The following is a 23,106-nucleotide window of genomic DNA, read 5'->3' as shown; positions in this document are numbered from 1 at the left end:
GAAAGAGAGAGAGAGTGCTGTGCTGTTAAACTCGTACTTGTTTAATCTGATCTGATTAAAGATCCAAATAAATAGAATAATGCCATCTACCGGCAAATGTGTGCACTTGAATTCCTTGACCCACATACAAACCTGCATATGCACACAGCTCTCACCTATATGTAGACTCGTGTATATGTGTGTGTATGCATGTTTAAGTTAAAAATAAAATTATTCCCTGACCTGCTAATACAATTTCAATGTTGATAAGGCTGCCTTTAATTGAGCTTTAGTAACACCCAAACACGTAGGCGCCACATGTCAAGAATTCAATGCATCCAATCGACCCCTATCCACACCCATGGGCTTAGGGTTTGGAATTGAGAATTGGCTTCCCTCCTCCGCTGACGCCCCACCCCACAGTGTTGTATACTAGAAATGCAGATCGTGATTATGAAATGTTTTCTTCATGCTTGATTCGAGATTACACATCGGTGTCGTTGCTAACATTCCTTGACGCTTCAGTAGCGCAGACGGCAGCCGGCAGCGTCGAACACGATTAAAGAAATTATTTGCCCAAAAAACATTCAATTTGCAGCAGCAGCTGGTGCAATGGTGTTAGAAGGTTTCTACAGGAGCGTCTTGCGCTATGTGTACGCACTGCTTCAGATCTTGATGCGTTATCAGGTCTTTCGCTGGCTCATCGATTTAGTGGATGTGCAAGCCATTGAAAAGGTACATCGAGCGAATGCTGCTCTGTTACATCAAAGAGGAGAAGAAGAAGAAGAACCGGCTGGAGAACGAGAAAAAGAAGAAGAGAAAGTACAGCAGCGACAGCGACAGCAGCAGAATGAAGCAACAGTTGTCGCCGGCAAAACAACGAAAACAAAACCAGAATCAGTCGTCGCGATTAGTGCAATGGGAAATGCAGGCAGTGAGCACGTATCAAATCGAACCACCCGCCACAGTGAGGTATTATCACTAATTGGGATTGTAATTGGCTGCTGCACTCACTCTATACCCCGTGTACATCCTATGTATAATTACATGTGTGTTCCACCTAATCTTGGGTGCTCTGCTGGAAACGAGCATAGACCAAATAAAAGGAACGACATGCTCCCATCAATGCTGCAGTCTGTGCCGTGTGCTCCTTGTGTGTTAGTTACAACTACTAAAAGTGTGTCTCGACTAATCAAACCGAATTCAACTGCAAAATTCTACTTGCACTGTGGTGGTGTCTTAACAAATTGCCTTTGTGTGTGCGTCACCGATTACAATTTACACACTCGCACACATACACGACTATGTAGAGTGTGATAAGCCCTAATTAATAGATTGTATAATAGCTATTTAATTCCTGATTCTCGTAGATGAGTACCATGGGCAAAGACACGGAAACGCACAGCATACCCATAAGTGAAGGACAGAACGCGGAGCATGTGTTGTACCGCCTGAAGCGTGGCTCCCAGCTGGCCGTGCACCCCGACGCCTCGTTGCTGGGCAAGAAGATCGTTCTGTACACCAACTATCCCGCCGAGGGTCAGAAGTTCGTGCGCACCGACTACCGTGTGCTGGGCTGGCAGCTGAAGAATGGCAAACAGATCACGACTGTCATGCATCCGGAGGCTCATGTGGTGGACACAGATATCAACAGTCAGCTGCAGCTGAACATGTCCGGAACGTATCACTTCTACTTCCGCTATTTGGAGCGGTAAGCCCATGGACTATCCATCACCCATTCGGTAATCATTCGTAATGATCTTTAATTTACAGAGCAGACACTGGCAGTGCAGGAGCCGATGGCGCACTCTATGTGCAGGTGGAGCCGACACTCCATGTGGGACCGCCGGGTGCACAGAAGACAATACCGTTGGATTCGGTGCGCTGCCAGACGGTGCTGACCAAACTCCTGGGACCGCTCAGCAGCTGGGAGCCAAAGTTGCGCGTGGCCAAGGAGGCCGGCTACAATGTGATTCACTTTACGCCCATTCAGGAGTTGGGCGGCTCGCGCTCTGCCTACTCGCTGCGCGATCAGCTGAAGGTCAACTCGGGCTTCGCCAGCAAGAAGGGCGACAAGGTTACCTTCGAGGACGTGGAGAAGGTCATCAAGAAGTGTCGCCAGGAGTGGGGCGTAAGCAAATGTTTAACCATTAAATGTGCCTCACGTCCAACTCAGTCTGGGCTGTTGTCCGTTTCAGGTGGCCTCCATCTGCGACATTGTGCTCAATCACACGGCGAACGAGTCTGAATGGCTGCTCCAGTATCCGGATGCCACTTATTCGTGCGCCACGTGTCCGTATCTGCGACCAGCCTTCCTGCTGGACGCTGCCCTGGCACAGTGCGGAGCTGATATTGCTGCCGGCAGCCTGGAGCATGTGGGCGTGCCTCTGATTATCGATCAGGAGTGCCATTTGGAAGCTTTAAAGTACCAGTTGCATAACGCCTATCTATCCAAGGTCAATATACACGAGCTGTATCAGTGCGACGTGATGCAGTATGTGAACAGCTTCATGGCTCAGGTGCGCACTCGCGAGCCGCCCAAGAACGTGGCCAACGAGTCGCGCTTCCAGGAGATACAACTGATACAGGACCCGGCATATCGACGCTTGGGTAGCACCATCAATTTCGAGCTGGCGCTGGAGATCTTTAATGCTTTCCATGGCGACTGTTTCGATGAGGAGTCACGCTTCCGTAAGTGCGCCGAGACGCTGCGCCACCACCTGGACGGCCTCAACGATCGCGTGCGTGCCGAGATCCAAGGCTATTTGAACTACGCCATCGACAACTGCCTGGCCGGCATACGCTACGAACGCGTGCAGGGCGACGGGCCCAGAGTGCGTGAGATATCCGAGAAGTACTCGGTCTTCATGACATACTTCACCCACACGGGCACCCTGGGCAAGACGATGCTTGAGATCGAGGCCGACATGTACACCAAGGCTGGGGAGTTCTTCATGGCCCACAACGGCTGGGTCATGGGCTCCAGCGATCCGCTGCGTGACTTTGCCGAGGAGCAGCCGGGACGTGCCAATGTGTACCTCAAGCGAGAGCTCATTGCCTGGGGCGACAGCGTGAAGCTGCGCTTTGGCAAGCGGCCAGAGGACAGCCCCTACCTGTGGAAGCACATGACCGAGTACGTGGAGACGACGGCTCGCATCTTTGATGGAGTGCGGCTGGATAACTGCCACTCGACGCCGCTGCACGTGGCCGAGTACCTGCTGGACGCGGCGCGAAAGATCAATCCCGAGCTCTATGTGGTGGCCGAGCTGTTCACCAACTCCGATGGCACCGACAATGTGTTCGTCAATCGTCTGGGCATCACCTCACTGATTCGCGAGGCTCTCTCTGCCTGGGACTCGCACGAGCAGGGACGCCTGGTCTATCGCTATGGCGGTGCGCCTGTCGGTGGCTTCTACCCGAATCCCACGCGCCACGAGGCATCGAGCGTGGCGCACGCTCTGTTCATGGACCTCACCCATGACAATCCATCGGCCGTGGAGAAGCGCTCCGTCTACGATCTGTTGCCCTCGTCTGCTCTGGTCTCCATGGCCTGCTGTGCCACCGGCAGCAATCGTGGCTACGACGAACTGGTGCCCCATCATGTGAGTCCAAATCGGGGCGAAGTATCAGTGAACTATAAAAATTAATCAAATTTATTGCAGATCCATGTCGTGGATGAGCAGCGTGCATACCAGGAATGGGGCAAGGGCGTCGACTCCAAGTCAGGCATTATGGGAGCGAAGCGAGCGCTGAATCTGCTGCACGGACAGCTGGCAGAGGAGGGCTTCAGCCAGGTGTATGTGGACCAAATGGATGACAATGTGGTGGCCGTCACTCGGCATTCTCCAGTTACCCATCAGTCGGTCATTCTGGTGGCCCACACGGCCTTTGGATATCCGAATCCCAATGCCGGACCCACTGGCCTCCGTCCGTTGCGCTTTGACGGCGTGCTGGACGAGATTATACTGGAGGCAAGCCTGACCATGAAGAGCGACAAGCCCTTCGATCGTCCGGCTCCGTTTAAGAAGGATCCCAATGTCCTGAACGGTTTCACGCAGTTCGAATTGAGTCTGCAGGAGCACATACCGCTCAGCAAGTCGACTGTCTTTCAGACCCATGCCATTGTGGATGGCAACAACACGGAGCTGAACTTTGTCAACCTTCGGCCGGGCACCGTGGTGGCCATTCGTGTCTCCATGCATCCCGGACCCCGCATCAGCTTCGGCAAGCTGCAGAAGCTGACGAATGCCCTGCGCCTGGGTTCGGGCAATGAATGGTCCGAGCTGCAGGCGATTGTGTCCAAACTGGATCTGGTGGCGCTCAGCGCTGCGCTCTTCCAATGTGACGACGAAGAACGGGACCAGGGCAAAGGTGGCTCCGCCTACGATATACCCAACTTTGGGCGCATTGTCTACTGCGGCCTCCAGGGCTTTGTGTCCCTGCTGACAGAGATTTCGCCACACAACGATCTGGGCCATCCACTGTGCAATAACTTACGCGACGGCAACTGGATGATGGGTAACTATAGACTATAAACGAATGCGCTTCGGTTTGATTGATGCTTTGATTTCCCCCCTAGATTACATGGCCGATCGCCTGACCAACTTCGAGGACTTGAAGCCGCTCTCCGTTTGGTTGAAAGGCGCCTTCGAACCTCTGAAGAATATACCACGCTACCTCATTCCCTGCTACTTTGATGCCATTGTCAGCGGGGTCTACAACGTGCTCCTCAATCAGGTCAACGAACTGATGCCAGAGTATGTTTATCCGACTCTCGAGTTGTGTCTCATGTAATTATTTCTTTATATTCTCTCCACAGTTTTATAAAGAATGGCCACAGCTTCACTCAGTCTTTGGCGCTCTCCACATTGCAGTTCCTTTCCGTATGCAAGTCGGCCAATTTGCCAGGCTTCAGTCATGCCATCAATCCACCAAAACCACCGAAACAATGCGTTACACTCTCTGCGGGCTTGCCGCACTTCTCCACGGGTAAGTCTTGATTCCGTTTGTTCCCATGGATGATCTCACATCCTCCCTACAATCTCCACAGGTTACATGCGCTGCTGGGGTCGTGACACCTTTATTGCCCTGCGGGGATCGATGTTCCTCACTGGCCGGTTCAATGAAGCTCGTTACATCATTATTGGATTCGGGCAAACCCTGAGGCATGGCCTCATACCCAATCTCTTGGACAGCGGCAGCAAGCCACGCTACAACTGTCGGGATGCGGTCTGGTGGTGGATGTACTGCATCAGGCAGTACGTGGAGGAGGCACCCAAGGGCAGCGAGATACTAAAGGACAAGGTGTCGCGTCTCTTCCCCTACGACGATGCAGAGGCACATGCCCCAGGCGCATTCGATCAGCTGCTGTTCGATGTGATGCAGGAGGCGCTGCAGGTGCACTTCCAGGGCCTGCAGTATCGCGAACGCAACGCTGGCCGTGAGATAGATGAGCACATGGTGGACCAGGGATTCAACAATCACATTGGTGTGCATCCAGAAACTGGCTTTGTTTTCGGCGGCAACAACTTTAACGCCGGCACGTGGATGGACAAGATGGGCTCGTCCCAGAAGGCCGGCAACAAGGGGCGGCCAAGCACACCGCGTGATGGTTCAGCTGTGGAGCTGGTTGGCCTCCAATATTCCGTGCTGCGCTTCATGCAGGGCCTGGCCGAAAAGGAGGCCATTCCGTACACGGGTGTGGAGCGCAAGGGGCCGTCGGGCGAGGTGACAAGGTGGAGCTACAAGGAGTGGGCCGACCGCATCAAGGAAAACTTCGATCGGCACTTCTTTGTGCCAGAGTCGGAGACGTGCTCCCTGGCCAACAAGCGGTTCATCTATAAGGACAGCTACGGCGCCACCCAGAGCTGGACGGACTATCAGCTGCGTTGCAACTTCCCCATCACTCTGACCGTCGCCTCGGAGCTGTGCAATCCGCAGAACGCCTGGCGTGCCCTGGAGCTGGCCAAGCAGTATCTGCTGGGACCGCTGGGCATGAAGACACTGGATCCGGAGGACTGGAACTACAGGGCCAACTATGACAACTCCAACGACTCCACGGACTGCACCGTGGCCCATGGCTCCAACTATCACCAGGGACCCGAGTGGATATGGCCCATTGGCTTCTATCTGCGTGCGCGTCTGATCTTTGCCAAAAAGTGCGGCCACCTGGACGAGACCATTGCCGAGACCTGGGCCATTCTGCGTGCCCATCTGCGAGAGATGCAAACCTCACACTGGCGTGGCCTGCCCGAGCTGACCAACGACAATGGCGCCTACTGCGGCGACTCGTGCCGCACCCAGGCCTGGAGCGTGGCCGCCATACTCGAGGTTCTCCACGATCTGCACTCGCTAGGAGCGGACGTGGCCTAGAGCTCTCCTACCGCTACACCTCTCTACCTGCAAGCACATATGCATACTCATTACTCAAGCTGCTAGTTGCTACCAAAAACTGTTATTAGTGTTACATTTGATAATTATATACGCGAGAATTGAGAATGTCGCGAGATTCGTTGCCAGATCCGGAGTACTGTGGATCGTTCTTTCTATATCTCCATTCTATTAAAGTTGCAATTGTTTTGAATCTATGGATGGTCTTTGATTTTACTTGCACGCGTTAGGAGAAGTAGCTGTCGCGGCACACTCGCATGCAGGACATCTGAGGCGGATCGATGAGGCCGCTGTTGTTGCGCGGCATGTCGCGTTCATCATAGCACTGCCAGACAGTCTCTGGCTTTGGCTTAGCCATCAAGGCAGGAGGTTCTGCCTTGGGCTTTGCTGGTGGCTCAGGCACTGGGCTTTTGATTGGTATTCCATCTGAAGTCGTTGCCGTACGCTTGCAAGTCTCTTCATCCAGCTGAAAGTTGTTTTCCTCGCATCAATTTAATCCATTTAGGGATGACTGCTATCCACTCACCTTGATGCATTTTCCAAGCACTCGGTATGCGGCACACTGTGTCAGTTCATAGGCTTTTTGCAACACTATTCGCTGGACAACATCCAAGAATATAGACATTTTGGTGGGTCAAATTTTGGGCTATTTCTGTGTACAAATTTAAGGCAGCTACTAACTGATGAATTTAGAAAAGCAATCTCTGTTCTTTCTATTTGTATTTTATATTACTTTAAGGCTTCTGCTGGTTCTACACTTTTTTCCCTTATAAACTAAATAAATATATTTAAAGTTTATGTACATAAAGCTTTCTATAACTTGTACAATGCACGCTACGTGTGCTGCGGGGTTTGGGTTCTGTTGAGACCGTGTTCGTAGGATTCGTTCACAGTAGTTGTGGTTGTGGTGGTGGTCTCTTCATCTTCATCTTTGATAGACTTGAGATCACGTCCTATGCTCTCCAATTGCAAATGTAAGCTTGCGGCGGCCAGGTTACCGTTCAACTCTTTAAGCTTGGGCTGGCGGAGACAGTTCTCGCCGTCGGCCACCTCACGCTTAGTTCTGTTCAAAGGCTGATCAGTCGGCCCGCTGGGAGTCCTCAGGTTTAGGAGCTCGCGGCGTATGGCCTCCACGTTATCCTCAATGTTGGGCTTGTGCAGAGCAGAGTCGTTGGCTGAGGTATTGTTTACCTTTGGCTGAGTCGCATTCAGCAGCATGACCGCCAGTGGTATGGGCAATCGTTTAATCAGGGCTGCTGTGTCGACACTGGTGTTCTTGAGCAGTTCCCCCGTCTTGTAAGAGAGCGGCTCGTAGACACCAGCATGCGCTTCCTTCTCCTCACGCAGATGAGTATTTTCCGTAAGAATTTCAATTAAAGAAGCCTTCGGCTTGAGTTCCTTGGCAATAATTTCATCTTTCTGCAATTTCTTAATGATCTTGGAGTCATCGGGCACTTCCACTACATCAGGGGATGGCTGGCCGAGGGGCTTCTGTTTGGCCAGCTCCTCGTTCAGCTCATCGACTGTACGTTCCAGCAGTTTCTTGGTCTCCTTCAGTTCATTCTGCGTTTTTAGCAGTTCGTCGGCATTGGCTTTGCTTTCCTTTTGCTCCTCTGCCGCAACATCCTCCTCCTTCTTGATGGCGGCTCCGTCTATCATGTTACTCGCTGCTAACTTTGTTGGCTCCTTTTTGGCCTCCGCAACGACAAGGGAAGGACTTTCCTTGGGCTTGACGGCTGTCAAGGTATTGGGAATACTATTATCTGGCTTTGGGTCGGGTGGGTTCAATACTTTTACTTCCGGAGACTTTTTGTCATCAGTCAAAACGGGTTCTTCATTTTCGTGAGCCTCATCAATGGGCAGTGGAGGCATCGGTGGGTTGTCCGAGGAAGAGCTAAGGACAGCCTTTGGCTTCTCGAGTATATTCTCTCCGATGTTGTTTAAGCTTGGATCCGGCTTCTGTGCTTCCAGCTTTTCCATCAACAAACTCTTCTCATGCTCGGTGGGCTCTTTGGCCAAATGCTTTGGAAACTCGCCAATGGGTAGCGGGGCTAGGGGCGTCACCATTTGAACGACATTTAGCTCTGGGCCAGAGCTTTTCTCATCAATGGCATTCAAGTTCGCATAGGTGCCCAAAATCATCAGCAGGAAGCCGCTTACAAAGATAAACTGCGCCAGCGTGCGCTCCATCGACTCTTTTTTGATGATTTTGCGGAAGCTGGAAGCAGGAAACATTATGCAAATGGCCACGCCAATGGTGGAGCCAACCAGTCCAATAATCAGCTCAACGGAGGGTATAACCAGCGCCACGCACAGCGAGAAGACAACGATAAAGATTGTAATGAGGCGAAAACGTTGTTCCGGTATGTAGCTGCTGCTCTCCGTGTGTCCCTGCAAAGACAATAATGATAAATGATTGATCTGCCGAACCAAATATGAGCTTACGAATTTACTTTACGATAGAGCAGCGAGTAGATGCTGGCCCTGCACGGAAATATAACCAAGGGAAAGCTGAATGCAATCGAAAGCACGAAGCCAATTTTAATAATGTCGCTGCCAAAGGATGTCGACAAGTTCACCAAGATGTTGCCTGCAAATGGGGCGAGAATTAGTCGAGATATTTACAAAAGAGACTGAGAGTCATTACCCGAAAAGGTGTGAGTGCAAAAGGCCACATAGCCAAAGAAGCCGACGGCTATGTAAACAAGCGTACAGATCCAAGTGGCGTTGCGAACGATGCCGTTCAGCTTGTCGAGACTCTGGTTATTGATACTCTCGAAGACCTCAAACAGCTGCCTACCGATTGAACAAATATTTAACGATAATCATAAGAAAATATGCAGAAATTTACGTACATTTGGCAGGATAGCGCCATGCTGAAAATAGGCAGGCATTGGAGCACGCCAGCCGGCTCCCAGTAGACTACCTTTTCCGTCCAGTCATTCGATGAGATGTGGCTCTCCGCCTCGAGCACGATCTTCAGCATGAGGCACACGTAGAAGCCAATGGAAGCGGTGCACACGGCCGACAAGCTATCCACGTTCCGCAGCATGCCCAGTGGCACTATACAGACCACGGTCACCACTACCATGACCAGAGATCGCAGGTGCATGTGCTCCGCCACATTGAGAGTGAAGAGTTTGGCAATTATCTGGGGGCCGAGATCTCCGACAACCACAAAGTAGGTGATGCACGTCCCAATTAGATACCCGATGATGCACAGCTCCACCAGCAGTTTGCCGGAAGCGCCGAAAGCGTGAAGGCCGAGCAGCTCGAAACTCTTGCGACGTGTCAGCAGTGAGGTTTTTATCAAGTAGTGGCAGCAGACTCGGGTTATCACATTGCTCAGCACCAGGAGAATGATGGAGAGCACAATGCCGCACTTCTGGAAGCAGAAGGGCATTGCCAATATGCCAACACCAATGATGCTGTTGGCCAGCGTCATAACGTGTGCCGAGTGTGATAACATTTTATGGAGCCCTTGGGTTCACCCGGGGGCGCGTCACTTTCCCCTTGCTGATGATGATGAGGTGAGGCAACCAACCGAGCCGCGCTGCGTTGGCCTATTTCTAGAACTGGTTTTATGGCCGCGGCTCTGACTGCGTATGCAAAAAAACCAAAAAGTACAAAGCAATTGTCAGTTAGTTGGATACACCCACACATAGCGTGGGAGCTGGTGGAGGGGTTCTATTGATGGCCACATACCCCGTGCGACAATCAGATAACAGTTGTGGCTTCGTACCAAATATTAGATATAGGTAGAGTAAGTGCACTTGAGAAAACAAAACAAACTATAAACAAAATAATTCCGCGGAGTGGTCGCGACGACGGCGGCGACGATGGTAGAGGCGGAGGTGCTTACATTGAGCAAGTGCGTGTTGTTCAGCAAACATTGGTTATTAATACACAGGCGGTCATAGTAGCGAAAGCTTAGTAGCGGTTCTGAGCATTTTTACGGCCGCTTTGGGGTTTTAAAACAAATTTTTGGTAACGTCATCATTGTTTTTGTTTATAGAGATGTGCGATATTTCGAAAAGAGTTCTGGCACGCGCATAACAGCACCAGATGTACTTGTAAGCGCACTGCGCCTTACAGCACTTTCTATTTATCATCGGTATAATTTGACAGTGGGAACGTTTACTTTGGTATATTTCGGATATTATCTGGTATATTCCGGTATATTTCTGAGTTTTAGTCGGTATATTTTATCTAGAAATCCGCGGTCCCATTGTTTCCCTCTTTCCGTTCTAAAAAACCTCAGCGTCAAGATGGCCGATGTAAATTTTTGCGAATAAATCCAAATAAATATTAGCCATCCGTGCATGAAATGACTTAAATTATGTGCTATACGTTTGATGGCATATTCCGCGCATGGCTGCTAATATTATTTTGGCATTTTTCGGTTGAACTTGGTCACAAAATGGAGCAGAACTAACTTTTGTGTTTATTCTCTCGTACATTCCAACAAACAGCAAGTCGATGACACTCTTAAGAAGAAGCGTACCTTCAAGAAGTTCACCTACCGCGGTGTGGACTTGGACCAACTGTTGGACATGCCCAAGTGAGTATTCCCGCGACTGCAAATGAATGTGCGGCAACTAATGTTGATTTTCATTTTCATTGTGCAGCAACCAGCTGGTGGAGCTGATGCACAGCCGTGCCCGCAGGCGTTTCTCCCGTGGTCTGAAGCGCAAGCCAATGGCTCTGATCAAGAAGCTGCGCAAGGCCAAGAAGGAGGCGCCACCAAATGAGAAGCCCGAGATCGTCAAGACCCACTTGAGGAACATGATCATTGTGCCCGAGATGACCGGCTCCATCATTGGCGTGTACAACGGCAAGGACTTCGGCCAGGTAAGCACCAGTGTTAACGTCTTTCCAGAGACAGTATAATGGAAATGTGTTTTATATTCGCAGGTTGAGGTTAAGCCTGAGATGATCGGCCACTATTTGGGCGAATTCGCACTGACCTACAAGCCCGTCAAGCACGGTAGGCCCGGTATTGGTGCCACCCACAGCTCCCGTTTTATTCCTCTCAAGTAAGCGCTGCCCGTGTTGGTTTGGCTGCTTTCTATTGGATTATCATGCGAAATAAAGGAAACGTACTTTTATAAGAACACTTGTCGCGTTTCTCTGGGCTGCGCGAATCCCGAAAGTAAATAATGAGCACATGTGAAACCTTAAGAAATGTACATTATCTATTTATTGGAACATGTTAATCAGTTGCTATATGTTTGTGCACGGATTGACATCCAGCCGGATCACCGCTATCTGCGCAGGCGTCGGGCAATGTTGTTGCTGCTGCTGCTGGTGATGGCAGCGCGATCGTAGGCCGTGTCTTTCATGTGGGTGTCGCTGTCCAAACGCTGATGCTGAGGATTTCTGGGGCTCCTGCTCATCTCACTCACGTCGGCCGAGCCGTAGGCACTGTCTTTAACTTGAGAAGCATATGGAACATTAGAAAACTGGCACTGAAAGTTTGGCAAGGATGATTTGGATTGGCGATTAGTAGGGCAAGGAGCCAGCGGGAGTCATCGCCTGAAGAAGGAACTGTCATTGGGGGCATAGGCGGTGGTCTGGAAATGCTGGGTCAGCTGCTGCAGGCTACTGCTCTGGTTATTGCTGCCGAAAGCGGGATAAGCAGCGGTGGCAATGGAGGACTTTAGAATGCTCCTGCTCGAGCTGCGTGTGCCAACGGCGATGGAGTTCTTGGCTGCGGGAGGTGGACGATTGTTATTCGCCGGAAGGGCCGGCGACGCGTTCACATCGAATGTGGTTAGCAGGAGGCCGCTGCTCTGCGTGCGGTTGAGGAAGCCATCGCTGCGCGGTATTCTCGGATCAGCCTCACCTAATCGATTCAGCTCCGTCTCCATGGAGGTGTACATGGTCAGGTTGCTGGCCAGCAGATCCTGCCGGGAGCCCAGTGTCAGCAGGCTGTCGGCATTGTTCAGCGTGGAGGCCGTGCTGTAGTTGGAGGGACTGGCGGACTTGGAATATTGCATGGCCACTTGGCCCATTTCGCTGGGACCCTGCTGCAGGGCCCCCGTGCGCGGATCAAAGTGCTTCTGTGTGGCGTCCTTCAAGGTGCTCTTGACCTCCTTGGGGCTCGGTTCCTGCGTCTGTTTGCGCAGCGAGGAGATGTGTCCAGGCAGCGGCTCGCGGGAGACTGAAGACGAGGGCGATGCCGAGTTTGTCTCTTCGTTCTCCTCCTGCAAGGAGTCAGCAGAGTCAGTCACTGTCTGGTAAGAATGTGAGAAATATTATACCTCATCCTCTTCGGTGATGATGGACGACTCTATCCAGTCTTTGATGCGATTCTTCTTCTGCTGACGATCGACATTCGTCTCAAGCCCACAGTCGGCCAATGTGTAGAGCAGTCGATTCTTCTCATCGGGGCTGCTGTGAAAGGAGTACATGGATGGGCACAGCTCATCCGTCTCGTACTCGGCCATGTCCTTCTTGGCCGTCTTGGCCAGCCAGCGATCGTCGAGGAACTTTGTGACATCCGCCAGACTCTTGGGGCGGTTCGACATTCGCGCAAAGAACCGCTTGAACATGCGCTGGGCATTGGAGGTGAGCAGCTTGAAGAGTCGAGGCGTGCGTCGCAGTGGCATCATCATGAGGCCACCCTGCCAGGCCAAGTAACGCACATAGCGGGGATCATCCGAGGCAGCCTTCTGCCAGGGCAGACACCCGGTGAGGCACACAAAGATCACAATTCCAAACTGCCAAACATCATGGCTGGGATCGGCTCTAAAAGGCAGATAACTATCAGTCATGAGGGATCTTGCTTCTTGGGTTCTTACTCACTTGTAGCTGCCTTCTGGCTTGATTTCTAATACTTCTGGGGGACTGTAGGGCAGCCACTCGTTCCGCCGCTCCACGCTGGCGCCCGTCGGAAAGGACTCTCCGAAATCGCACAATTTAATGCGTTGAAAGTCCGCTCGATAGATGAGCACATTATCCAACTTGATGTCCCGATGCACTATGTCTCTGTGGGGGAAATTCATGTAAAGATCAGCGGAATACTCGTCGGATGGGCGGACACTCACTTTGAATGCATGTAGTCTATGGCGGAGGCCAACTGCTTGGCCACGCGCTTGCTGTACACCTCGCCCACGCCCGTATCCGTCACATTCGATGTGAGATCCCCTAAAAGCGGAGCATGGGAGTACAACCTCATTTTGATCATTAAATGGTCTCATACCTAGCGGCGCATATTCCTGTGTGAATACATAAAATCCAGCCGTCTCGAATGCCACATCATAGGTGGTCACAATATGCCGATGCACGCCCAAATGGAGTCCGTAGTGAAACTCTCGATAAAAGTCACGCAGCGTCACATATGGCTTGGGCACTGCCTTGAGTACCATTTCTGTCTGGGATCCGCGATGCTCCACCAGCAATATCTTGCCGAACCATCCTTCACCCACAATTTGTATTATATCAAACTCATCCACAAGCTGGATCTATACATACAAATACATAGAAGTTCAAATAGATTATATTCCGAGAAAAGTTATGTTGAAAATTGGCTGAACTGAGGCTAGACGCTGCCTCGATTCTTCTGGGAATTACTGCAGGAATCTGGCATTTATCAATGATGGGAATACTCTGAAATGCAACTGAATCAGCAACGCAAACATCTCCATGTCAATTTTCAGACTCAACTCACTATACATAAGAATATTTGCCATACCTAGAGCCATTAAACATTACTGTATTCCCTAGCGAGACGCTACGATGCGATGGCTATTGCTGTTTGTGTTTTAACGATCAGAAATCTAATCGTTAACATGGCATTTTCCCTGTTGTGTTGTAGACGATTTCCCGGGTAAGAGATTATTGGCAATTGGCCAATCATAACGATCAACGACGAACTGGGCCAAGTCGAACTCTTAATACCTTTCAATGTCTGTTTGTTTATTTGAAAATACATCACAAATGGCTAATAAGATGTTCGCGAATCGCATGGATAAATATTTAATAAATTGTTGTGAATGTAATTGCTAAAATTCAACAATAATTATGCACAACTTGTCGCTTACCTTCTCCAACTCAAATTCCCTGATCTTGTGTATATTTCCGCGTGGTTTCTTTGACATTTTGAGCTCTTTTTGGTTTGAAAAAATTGTCTCAAGCTAGAAGTGTTCTCAGTTCACATCACTTGCTGCTTGGATTATTCCTGATTCGTGATTCAATTTGAATTCTAGCGTTTCGAAGCTTTAGCCACAAAAAGACAATAAAAGCGGTTCCCGTGCACGCATATATTTATGTACATATGTATGTGTATCTGCAGTGGCATGTACTCTCATGTATCTAGATACATATTTACATTTTGTAAATATTTATAGCGACAGCAGCAGCAGCAACAGCGCCAAAGGAAACCATTTATATATCTGTTGAATTCCTCCTTTATGTCCGTATTTATGTGCGTTGTCCGCTGTCCGTTGTCCGTTCTTTCTGTCTGCAGCAGACAAAGTAAATTACGAGATGAATTGTTCAGTTTGCTGCGTTTTACTTCCTGGTGGGGTCTGGTAGGGCCGGGGCCAGGCCAAGCACTTTGTAAACGTTTCGTGATTGGGTGGGACGGACGGCGGCTGCTGCTGCAATTGTGGTAGTGGAAATTCACCAAACAATAATCTCCGAACACGCTCTCTGTATGAATGTACATATATATCTATCTATTCAGATATGTATCCACACACAATACGGAATTTTTGAAATCTCTCGCCCCGACAAAGATGTTAGAACCAGGCCGCACAGCGATCGGCTACAGTCACTCACTCGTATCACTCGGATCACTCTCCCGGCTTCGGTGTTCCGTTTTGATGTTTGCTTTCTCTTTGATTTTCCGCTTTATGCATAATATCAACAGCTAAATTAAAAATAATGCTCGCCTCTCCCTCTTATATAAAAACCTCTGCGAAATTAGACGACTTTTCGAAACCCCAAAAGAATTCGGGTCAAATGTAACAAGCAGAGTGAACTCTAGCCACACGCGACTCAACACAGAATGCCACTTGGAGGCGTCTCAAAAGCGTTAACTTTGGACTCCATATGCGCACAGATGTATGTACATATGTGTGTGTGTGTGTGTGTATCTGTGTTTAATGCTGCACTGTTTGTCCACGCGTATAATTTTGCATCCGACATAGACGATAGTCCGTTGCCAACTGCTCTCTGAATTGTAATTTAAAATAAGATATTGTGAGCACTGTGCACGAGCGTTTTCGAAATACATATGTGGAAAGCCAACAATTTCTTTCGAAATACATATGTTTGAGAGCGGCAGACACGAAACGGAGAGAACAAGAGCATGTGGGAGAGCCGATTCAATGCCGTTGCACAAGAAGAAAGTTTTAACAGCGGCAGGCGCAACAGTAACAACAAATATTGTATATTTATAATAAATAACACTACAAAAGAATAATTTATAATAATAAATGTATATTTATCATAAATAAATCATGTTAAATATATAAATATTACTTTTAATTAAATGTACTACAACAATTACTGCTATTTAGCATTGCTTTAAGCTCGAAATATAATAATTTCGTACAATCCACTCCTAACAGAGCACTGTTAAGAGCTACACTTGCACGCCACTGTATAACAGCGCAGCATCCTCGGTTAACATAGCACTGTTAAGTGGCTACTCTTCCGCGTGAGGCTATAACAGAGCGGCATCCTCGCTGTACAGCGAGTGGCGAGCACGACCCAAACTCACGCTCCCACACACAGAACGCAGAACAATACAGTTGAGGCACACTATGTACACATATATCCGTTGTAGTGGTATATGTAAGGCAACTCTAATTGGTCACTTCCGTTCCGGTGCCGACAACGTTTCCTTGGCGCATGCGACTTTCGTTCGCTTATTCAACTTCGACATCGCTGTGGCTGCGCTTGACACAAACACACACACACACACACTCAAAGCTGTGTTTCTGTGTGTAAGTGCTTGAGAATGCAGCAGAGGCAGCAGCAGCAGCAGCAGCACCACCACCAGCCAACGGTTAACCACTTGTCGCGCGGACCCTATAAAAGGCGATGCTGGCCAGCAGCCTCTTGCATACACTCGAATGTCACCGAAAGCGCCACAACTCCGGACAACTACTGGTCGCGACTAGCTTTGAATTTTCCAAAAAAGCCCTCAATCGCACCCATTCCATGGTCATCTAAGAGGAATTCCCTGCCACAATTATCCCAGCATATGAATGTGAAGTGAATTTTAAGTTTTCGAGTTTGTGGCATTATTCTGTGGAGCTTCTTGAACAGTATTTCCGATATTTTTTAAAGTTCTCACGGATTCCTCTACCATGGATTGGTGCAGCTGTACGATTTGAGTGTGATAAAGTTAAGGTAAGTTGTGCCAAAAAGTGTTTAATAATTTGATTTTTGAATAGATTTTGTGTGCTTTAAGCGCTAAGCAAATGCAATATGCAGAAAGTGATCCCGAACTAATAATCATTAGAAACTATCTTGACCCTGCAATATGAATTGCAATCGTAATAAATTGAACACCTGAATAACTAGAATAACTGGAAATGAAACTGAATATACTTAGTGAACACAGCTAAGACTCTGCGTAGATTAGAGAGCTCTGTCGGAGGCCTCAACTAAACCTAGGAATTCAGAGCTAATTGTGATTTTCCCTTTAATAAAAAGAGATCTCCAGCTGTGCCCACTGAGCACGCACTCTGCAGATTCTGCGTTTAATTTGATCAAAAGTTGAAGCAATTAAACTCGGTGGGGGAGGAAGCAAGTGGATCGGCTTAATTGTTTGACATCTCTGTGGCTTTGCCAGACAGTTCTTGCAAGAGTTTGACCCGCACCATCAGGCACACGCTCTCTGTGTGAGATTTTGTGGCTGTGGTGCTGGTGCTGGTGCTGGTCAAGTGTTTGTGTTGGGCATGCCACCTGTCGTATACGTAATACGAGTACGAATACGAGTTCGAGTGGGAGTAGGCCAACGCGTTTGAGCTCTTCAAGGGCTAGGTGGAGAGCACATGTCGTTGGCAAACAGGTTTCGAGTGGTATGGACACCCACTCATGCGGACACGCAAACAAATATCCAAACCATGCATTCCTGAAGAGCAGATGAGAGAGTTGAACTTAAAGAGGAGTAAAATGTATTTTTGGGCTATGATTTTGCAGGATTCGCAGTGCGGCGGCGGGAACTATAGGCGTCGTCGACATCGAGACGTATTGGGTCAAGGACACGACGGGATATAGAGTCGCAGATGTCACCAACGGGACATGCATCAAAGACGCCCACGCCACACGATAACGATAACGATAACAATAGCAACAGCGACGAGCGCGAAGAATGGAGCGGCAAGGTGGATTTTTTATTATCGGTTATTGGATTCGCCGTCGATTTAGCAAACGTCTGGAGATTTCCCTATTTGTGCTACAAAAATGGAGGTGGTAAGTACTTATCTACATGTAACCAAAGCCTTTCTCTGTTGATTTCTGCCCTGGCTGGTCCTCTGGCCCTCTGGCCCTCTGGCCGTGGCCAATTAGGCCACTAAAGACATTGCGTGAATTGCTCATGCTGAGTGAATATAATTTATATGGCTTTACACATCATTGAGCGCCCCACGGAACCCAACACTTTCCGCTGCCACCTCCACTCCCATTCCCATTTATGTCTCCTTCTGGCCTTGTTAACACTTTGTCAAAGTGGTGCGAAGTGCTGTCAGAGTGGGCTCCAGCTTGGTGGGGGAAGCAGCGGAGTTGGTATAGCGTATAAGAGCGCACTTCCTTTGTCAAATTGCAGAAGGGGGGGAATTGTGGTAAAGGACTCGTACACACACATTCAGTTCCCCTTTTTTTCCTGATCCTCGTCGTCAACACCATCATTCAAAACAATTCCAAAAGTTAAGTGCTTTTGTATGACAGCTAAATCTGGCAGTCATAATCGCATTTGGCCTTCTTACCCTCTCTCAGAGGTACACACACATCCATACCTTCCCGCACTACCGCTCCATATCCAGGCAATATGTCAGAGAACGTTCGTCCCCTCTCTCTCGCCTTCCGTCTCACATATGTGAAGTGCTTTGCTCTCTCTAGGCTTTTGTTGCTTTGGCACTCACACGCACCGCATTGTGGGAAATTCATGTGCGAAACATGTCTCCATCTCCATTCTCCTTTGCTCTGATTGCGGCACTTTCCCTCTGATGCTGATGCAATAAGAATGGATGGGCTTTCGTCCCTTTTCGTATAGTTATTACTATTTTATGATTTCTTTGCTGGGCTTGCTTTAAAATCATATTAATAAATTGTTATATTTATACGCTTCATTGCGTTCAATCAGTGGCAGCTTTCACTTAAGTCCCCGTTTAATGTCCCCTTGGCTCGTGGACGGTTGCCACAGCCACCGCAACTCGCGCAGGTTGCGATTATTACCACAGCTTAGTGAGTATTATTTATTCTCTTTCTCCATTCTCTTACTCTTGCAATCCCAATAAAGCTGCAGCAACAGGCTGTGGCAGCCTCCAAGAGGAACTTGCGCTCAGAGAATTTTGCCTGGCAAAGCCATGAAGCTAGCAGTGGCTTAACAAGTGTTCTGTAACCGTTTGAAACTTGTAGCAATTTCCTTTGCAAGTTTAATAGTGTGTTGTTGGAGATTTTGTGGCAATTATATTCAAAGGATACGGCAAAAGCTATCTATTGAAATTTACCCCCTGAAAATTGAAAAACTTGCCAAAAATGTTGCCCAAAAAGTTTGATCAATTTTAAATGATGGTCCAACAATGGCCAGCATGGACATCTCTTTAGTTTCAATCAGGGTATGGATACGGAATCGAATTAGAAGCGCCACACATACATCATCGTAGTATACGTATGTATATTTTTGCCAGTGTCCTTGTCGAGCTGTTGGAAACGGGGAAATGCACTTGAAGCGACGGAAATTATGGCTTCAACAACAGAGCATTGCCCCATCACACGGATGCCTTGCCTTTATTTTAGAACTTTTTTTTCTTCTTGTTTTACATAGTTGACAGGACGAACGGAAGGAAGAGCCACCCAAACACCCAAACAAGCATAGATATGTATATATCTGCATAGATGTATGTACATATGTATATTATGTATAGGTATATAATAACCGTAGACGACGTTGTCGGCCACTTTGCCTGCTAATAGACATAATCAAATCATAAAGACATCATCCCCTGTCACTCGACAAAGTATCGATGGCACTCTACCAATTGTCAGAGCCCAGCGATGGTGCCAGGGTCTGCGGGTGTGGGGTTTGATAGGGCGATGGGGTGGCCGGAGGTGACGGAGATGGCTGCATGAGACAGCCAAGCCCGTGACATTCTCCCACCCCCTCTGTTCTGGGTATGCTGTTAATGTTTTTAAAATGTCCTTAGAGTGGCACTTGTAAAACAATTTGATTTTGTGTACGAACGAACACCCATAAAAGCATGGATCCATGGCAAATACAAGTGCACGGACGGGCATAGATATATGTATAGGGCGAACAATGAAGAGGCTGTGACACGGGTCAGTCTCTACTCTGCTCTGTATGTATGTGCCAGTTATGCAATCATTATCATTAAAAAAGATAAAAAAACGTTGTGTCATCAAAGTTGCAGGTGTCGGGCCACATTTGGGCTGCTATCAATGATGGGACCCACACAGCTGTCGGTCCAACCAGTTTTCTGGTATTTCTTGTAACCGCTTTCGACTTTGTCTTTGCCTTTGTCTTTAACATTTCCCACGCATCTGAAACTATCTCTGAGTATCTCGAACTAACTCTTTTTCAGGCGCTTTTCTTGTGCCGTATGGCATTATGTTGGTGGTCGGCGGCATACCGCTGTTCTACATGGAGCTGGCACTCGGCCAGCACATTCGTAAGGGTGCCATCACCTGCTGGGGTCGCGTAGTGCCGCTCTTTAAAGGTAAGTTCAAAGCATAGCCCGAGGAAACACATCGCAAATGTATATCATTTTCCAGGCATCGGTTATGCGGTGGTGCTGATTGCGTTCTATGTGGACTTTTACTACAATGTGATCATTGCCTGGTCGTTGCGTTTCTTTTTTGCATCCTTCACCAACACCTTGCCCTGGACATCGTGCAATAATGTTTGGAATACACCAAACTGCAAGCCGGTAAGCCATAGCCATAGACACTTTTATGTATAAGTTTTTATCATTTTACTTTGTGCTAGTTTGAGAGCCAAAATGCTTCACGCGTACCTCTGATAGGAAATGTCAGTGACTTTTATGTGCTGAACAATCAGAGTCTGCTCTATGGCAACGAGTCCTATGCCAATGGGACGTTCACGAGTCTGGAGACAGTGCCAAGTAGCCATCAGGATGGCTTTCAGTCTGCAGCCTCCGAGTACTTCAAGTGAGTTGTGGTCCCCCAGTTATGTGGTCCATCAATTTATAATCTTCCCCCGCAGTCGCTACATTTTGGAGCTGAATCAGAGCGAGGGCATCCATGATCTGGGCGCCATTAAGTGGGACATGGCACTCTGCCTGCTGATTGTCTATCTCATCTGCTACTTCTCTCTGTGGAAGGGCATCAGCACGTCGGGCAAGGTGGTGTGGTTCACGGCACTGTTCCCCTACGTGGTGCTGCTCATTCTGCTGATCAGGGGTCTCACGCTCCCCGGCTCGTTCCTGGGCATCCAGTATTATCTCACGCCCAACTTTAGTGCCATCTACAAGGCTGAGGTGTGGGTCGATGCTGCCACACAGGTGTTCTTCTCGCTGGGCCCTGGCTTTGGGGTGCTACTAGCCTATGCCTCGTACAACAAGTACCACAATAATGTGTACAAGTAAGTGACCAATTCGAAGTGTCATCTGTGTTAGCCATTAACCCTAACCCATTCTTATTCCTTACATAGAGATGCGCTGCTAACCAGTTTCATCAACTCGGCCACCAGTTTCATTGCCGGGTTTGTGATATTCTCCGTTTTGGGCTACATGGCACACACGCTGGGCGTACGCATCGAGGATGTGGCCACCGAGGGTCCTGGTCTGGTATTCGTCGTCTATCCAGCGGCCATTGCCACCATGCCAGCCAGCACTTTTTGGGCTTTGATATTCTTCATGATGCTGCTCACGCTGGGTCTCGATAGTTCGGTAAGAGATATCTCCGAAATATATCCTTTCCAGTGCTCATTCCATTCCCTTACAGTTTGGTGGTTCGGAGGCGATCATCACCGCTCTGAGTGATGAGTTCCCAAAGATACGCAAGAACCGCGAGCTGTTTGTCGCTGGGCTGTTCTCGCTGTACTTTGTCGTGGGTCTGGCCAGCTGCACCCAGGGCGGCTTCTACTTCTTCCATTTGCTGGATCGCTATGCCGCCGGCTACTCCATTTTGGTGGCCGTCTTTTTTGAGGCAATTGCAGTGTCCTGGATCTATGGTACGAACCGTTTCAGCGAGGACATACGCGACATGATTGGCTTCCCACCGGGCAGATACTGGCAGGTTTGCTGGCGCTTTGTGGCGCCCATCTTTCTGCTGTTCATCACGGTGTACGGCCTGATGGGCTACGAGCCGCTGACCTACGGCGACTATGTCTATCCCAGTTGGGCCAATGCGCTGGGCTGGTGCATAGCCGGCTCCTCGGTGGTCATGATACCGGCGGTGGCCATATTCAAGCTACTCACCACGCCGGGCAGCCTACGACAGCGTTTGACCATACTCACTACGCCGTGGCGTGACCAGCAATCGATGGCAATGGTGCTGAATGGGGTCACCACCGAGGTGACCCTGGTGCGACTCACCGACACGGACACTGCCAAGGAACCGGTTGACGTCTGAGTTAGGCCCATGGCGCGTTTTCAAGTTTACTACGTCTAGACTTGGGAATTTACCAACAACTCCTGTTCACGTAATTTGTTGCATTGCGGATAGAGGAGAAGGAGGAGATAGAGGAAGGAGAGAGGCCACCACCCACCCACCAGTTAGAATTTGTTTCATCGTTAGCCAATGGTCGGTCCTAGAGGTATAGCTCTAGTCTGCCAATTGCAAATTTCGCATACAACGTACTTAGGTTTCGGCACAACAAAAACCAAAAAAAAAAAGAAGAGCAAAGCAAAAAGCAAACAACAGAAGCTGTTGCAAACCATAAGTCTTATGTTAAGGAGTAGTTTGTAGTTTGTATGGTTAATGCCAGTTATACATACATACATACATACATACATACATACGTACATACATAAATACATAAATATACAATGCTGTGTAGATAATACCAATAGCAATACGAGAAGCACGTATCAAATCCCTTAAAATACTCATTCGAAAGCCTGCAAACAATGCCAAGGGAATTAAAGACACGATCAATGCCTCAGCTCTCAGCAGATTTGGGCAACAAGATCTGTACATAAAGACACAACAGTAGATGATGTAAAAGCTTTAAACACATTAGTGGATGGATAACTCATCTCGAACTGAAGCCATCGCTGCCACAGTGGAATCGCAAAATGCCTTCAAACAGCCATGAGGGATTTTGTGTTGATTTTGATCCCCAACAACTACAATTGGTCGTTTAAAGCAGCCATTTTAAGCCATCAATTGGAAGTTCAGCCCATGCCCAGTTCAATGTTCTGTTCTGTATATAGATTTATGATATGTTATTGATTTGATTTTTAAAAGATTCTTCACACTGAAGCAGAACTGACAGCCATTGGTTTTGCTTCAATTTGTTGAAATAAATTATTAAACTTTCAGTTACTGAAATGACTGCAATGTGCGTTCACTTTT

The 23,106-nt window shown here is 48.7% G+C and overlaps 6 protein-coding genes across 9 annotated transcripts; 3 read left to right on the top strand and 3 right to left on the bottom strand.

Moving 5' to 3' along the window:
* Positions 1 to 804: 804 nt before the first annotated feature.
* LOC117578525 (glycogen debranching enzyme) lies at positions 805 to 6,562 on the top strand. The gene is made up of 8 exons (XM_034264085.1): positions 805 to 951; positions 1,350 to 1,690; positions 1,753 to 2,110; positions 2,178 to 3,581; positions 3,642 to 4,497; positions 4,559 to 4,736; positions 4,799 to 4,968; positions 5,030 to 6,562. Exons 1-8 carry the CDS (start codon positions 898 to 900, stop codon positions 6,349 to 6,351), a joined length of 4,683 nt encoding a protein of 1,560 aa, XP_034119976.1. The 5' UTR covers positions 805 to 897; the 3' UTR covers positions 6,352 to 6,562.
* LOC117578538 lies at positions 6,415 to 7,084 on the bottom strand. The gene is made up of 2 exons (XM_034264106.1): positions 6,896 to 7,084; positions 6,415 to 6,835 (listed from the first exon to the last, which is right to left on the bottom strand). Exons 1-2 carry the CDS (start codon positions 6,992 to 6,994, stop codon positions 6,596 to 6,598), a joined length of 339 nt encoding a protein of 112 aa, XP_034119997.1. The 5' UTR covers positions 6,995 to 7,084; the 3' UTR covers positions 6,415 to 6,595.
* LOC117578527 (putative sodium-coupled neutral amino acid transporter 10) lies at positions 7,077 to 10,391 on the bottom strand. 2 transcript variants are annotated; one of them, XM_034264087.1, is made up of 5 exons: positions 10,075 to 10,391; positions 9,225 to 9,968; positions 9,017 to 9,165; positions 8,823 to 8,959; positions 7,077 to 8,760 (listed from the first exon to the last, which is right to left on the bottom strand). In XM_034264087.1, the coding sequence occupies exons 2-5, from the start codon at positions 9,836 to 9,838 to the stop codon at positions 7,204 to 7,206; spliced, it is 2,457 nt and encodes an 818-aa protein (XP_034119978.1). In that variant the 5' UTR covers positions 9,839 to 9,968; positions 10,075 to 10,391; the 3' UTR covers positions 7,077 to 7,203. The 2 variants fall into 2 exon arrangements, with proteins under 2 accessions (XP_034119978.1, XP_034119979.1); XM_034264088.1 differs by having other exon boundaries at positions 10,232 to 10,391.
* A 155-nt stretch (positions 10,392 to 10,546) lies between these two features.
* On the top strand, positions 10,547 to 11,485 carry LOC117578537 (40S ribosomal protein S15). Its single transcript, XM_034264104.1, has 4 exons — positions 10,547 to 10,646; positions 10,842 to 10,930; positions 10,998 to 11,220; positions 11,284 to 11,485. Exons 1-4 carry the CDS (start codon positions 10,638 to 10,640, stop codon positions 11,407 to 11,409), a joined length of 447 nt encoding a protein of 148 aa, XP_034119995.1. The 5' UTR covers positions 10,547 to 10,637; the 3' UTR covers positions 11,410 to 11,485.
* A 54-nt stretch (positions 11,486 to 11,539) lies between these two features.
* LOC117578531 (serine/threonine-protein kinase SBK1) lies at positions 11,540 to 15,555 on the bottom strand. 3 transcript variants are annotated; one of them, XM_034264094.1, is made up of 7 exons: positions 14,415 to 15,554; positions 13,574 to 13,835; positions 13,419 to 13,518; positions 13,177 to 13,359; positions 12,633 to 13,119; positions 12,215 to 12,575; positions 11,540 to 11,803 (listed from the first exon to the last, which is right to left on the bottom strand). In XM_034264094.1, exons 1-7 carry the CDS (start codon positions 14,469 to 14,471, stop codon positions 11,634 to 11,636), a joined length of 1,620 nt encoding a protein of 539 aa, XP_034119985.1. In that variant the 5' UTR covers positions 14,472 to 15,554; the 3' UTR covers positions 11,540 to 11,633. The 3 variants fall into 3 exon arrangements, with proteins under 3 accessions (XP_034119985.1, XP_034119984.1, XP_034119983.1); XM_034264093.1 differs by having other exon boundaries at positions 11,667 to 12,575; positions 14,415 to 14,972; positions 15,154 to 15,555; XM_034264092.1 differs by having other exon boundaries at positions 11,667 to 12,575; positions 14,415 to 15,555.
* An 878-nt stretch (positions 15,556 to 16,433) lies between these two features.
* Positions 16,434 to 22,518, top strand: LOC117578529 (sodium-dependent dopamine transporter). Its single transcript, XM_034264091.1, has 8 exons — positions 16,434 to 16,734; positions 17,530 to 17,802; positions 20,151 to 20,285; positions 20,341 to 20,495; positions 20,555 to 20,736; positions 20,792 to 21,169; positions 21,239 to 21,476; positions 21,532 to 22,518. The coding sequence occupies exons 2-8, from the start codon at positions 17,616 to 17,618 to the stop codon at positions 22,159 to 22,161; spliced, it is 1,905 nt and encodes a 634-aa protein (XP_034119982.1). The 5' UTR covers positions 16,434 to 16,734; positions 17,530 to 17,615; the 3' UTR covers positions 22,162 to 22,518.
* The last annotated feature ends 588 nt before the right edge of the window (positions 22,519 to 23,106 follow it).

This window comes from Drosophila guanche, unplaced genomic scaffold (assembly GCF_900245975.1).
Source record: "Drosophila guanche unplaced genomic scaffold, DGUA_6, whole genome shotgun sequence".
Lineage (NCBI taxonomy): Eukaryota > Metazoa > Arthropoda > Insecta > Diptera > Drosophilidae > Drosophila > Drosophila guanche.
This window is presented reverse-complemented; position numbering and strand designations above follow the sequence as displayed.